Source organism: Carlito syrichta, unplaced genomic scaffold (assembly GCF_000164805.1).
Source record: "Carlito syrichta isolate Samal-C Ts95f unplaced genomic scaffold, Tarsius_syrichta-2.0.1 Scaffold306975, whole genome shotgun sequence".
Classification (NCBI taxonomy): domain Eukaryota; kingdom Metazoa; phylum Chordata; class Mammalia; order Primates; family Tarsiidae; genus Carlito; species Carlito syrichta.
The window spans coordinates 1,207,410-1,209,565 of NW_007251071.1; the positions used below are offsets into that span (position 1 = coordinate 1,207,410).

Sequence of the window (2,156 nt, forward strand, 5' to 3'; positions counted from 1 at the left end):
GGCGCCCCCCGCGCGGAGCAGCGAGGTCGCCCAGAGCAGCGCGGCCGAGACGGTGGTTGTCTCCAGGTCGGATCCCAGAGACGAGAAGCTAGCCCTGTACTTGGCCGAGGTGGAGAAGCAGGACAAGTACCTGCGACAGAGGAGCAAGTTCCGATTCCACATCATTCCCGACGGCAACTGCCTCTACCGAGCTGTCAGCAAGACGGTGTACGGGGATCAGAGCCTGCACCGGGAGCTGAGGGAGCAGACGGTGCACTACATCGCCGATCATCTCGACCACTTTAGCCCCCTGATTGAGGGCGACGTGGGGGAGTTTATCATTGCTGCCGCCCAAGACGGGGCATGGGCTGGGTACCCTGAATTGCTGGCTATGGGGCAGATGCTGAATGTGAATATACACCTAACTACCGGAGGGAGGTTGGAGAGCCCCACAGTGTCTACCATGATTCACTATTTGGGCCCAGAGGATTCCCTAAGGCCTAGTATTTGGCTCAGCTGGCTCAGTAATGGACACTATGATGCGGTGTTTGATCACTCCTATCCTAACCCAGAGTACGACAACTGGTGCAAACAAACTCAAGTGCAAAGAAAACGCGATGAAGAACTTGCCAAATCTATGGCCATATCCCTATCGAAAATGTATATTGAACAAAATGCATGCTCTTGAAATGTCTGGAAACCTTACACCCTGGGAAAATTGCATACATAACTTGTGTTTGGAGAATCACGTGAACTCTAATCAGGGTAAAGCACTTTTAAACTTCCTAGTAGATTTGCTGTAGGTGTAATGCCTTAATCATCTTTTTGAATGTTTTCCCAGAGCTGAAGGTTGCTGGGCACCTAAATGATGTTTCATGATAGCTTTGGGTGATTCTACTGCTATTTATAATTTGCTTTATAAAGTGAGCACTACTTAGTTTGCAAGCTAATTTCTCACAGTGTAAATTTGTTCATTCCTGGTAGTCTATTTTCTATAAAAATGTATTTTTGCACAACATTTTTAAAAATTGGTGTACTTTCATTTATGATGTGTTTCATTTTGACAAACAGCTTTCAGGCCTAAATCCAGAGAAGTGCTTTATATGAAGTTTATTATTTTGAATAGAGTTTGTGATTTAGTAGTTGTTTTATGTTGTTGAAATTTGAAGTTGACAATTCTTAGGTAGTTATTTCAAGTAGATTTTGATGCATTCTTGTTACCAGATGATTGGCCCATTCCATTTTGATGAAACAGATTTGTTGTTTTGAAATCATTATTTTTTTTAAGAAACGGTCAGTCTTTTAAGGAGAAATACTTAAGGGAAGGTTGTGGAAAGATTTTTTTTTTTTAAGGGATAGTACCAGGTCTCACTTGAATGAAAGTCTGATATTTGCTGATGGCAGAGTGATTATTCTGTACTCTGGTTGATGTTTAGAGTAGATTGTCTGGTGCTCTCAATTGTTTTTATTTACAGTTGTCATTTTGTTATACAAGAATTTTAACGTGGTATAAAACTTTGTGATGAAATAGCCTCCTGCTTTATTTAGCTTCTTGGATTCAACTAAACAGATTTAAAAACTAACAACATAAATGCCTGGAGCCAACCTTGGCAGTCTTTTCATAGCAGGAGAATACTGTCTTAATATTCCTTTTAAATTCTTTCAAAAGGCAAAATAGGATTGCCCTGTATTAATGTAAAAATGTCTTTAAACAGAGCTTGTATGGTTTGCTGGGTCAAACAATGTTTCCAACCTAAAATCTATCTCATTGCCACTTTAACTACTTTTAGTCCTATTTATTAAGTAATGCAGTTTGTACTTTTTTTTATTTTGTAACATTTTGTGATTTTTTTGTACAAAACTGTATTTGTACAATAGAGCAATTCCCAGCTGATGGAATGAATGAATAAAATGCAAAATTTTACTTTTACAACGTCTTTTTGGAGAGAGTGTTTTTTTAATTGGATGTTTGTCAGAACTTTCTCACATGTACACAATTTTTTTTCCTAAAGATGCCACAGAATTATGAAAGAAGTTTCCTAAAGTCTTGCATGAACAGGGTAGGTTAATCATGAGTAATTTCAAAGGATAAGTCTCAATAAAATATAATTTAAAGGTGGAGTAACTCAAGAAATTGCTCTCATTATTTCTAATTACAATTCCTATTTAAAATTATA

At 38.6% G+C, this 2,156-nt stretch overlaps 1 protein-coding gene across 1 annotated transcript; it reads left to right on the forward strand.

Moving 5' to 3' along the window:
• Window position 1: 1 nt before the first annotated feature.
• OTUD1 (OTU deubiquitinase 1) lies at window positions 2-1,912 on the forward strand (the record flags this gene model as incomplete). The annotated part of the gene is made up of 1 exon (XM_008063644.2): window positions 2-1,912. A coding segment is annotated over one exon (666 nt), but the record flags the coding sequence as incomplete, so codon positions are not given.
• Window positions 1,913-2,156: the final 244 nt, after the last annotated feature.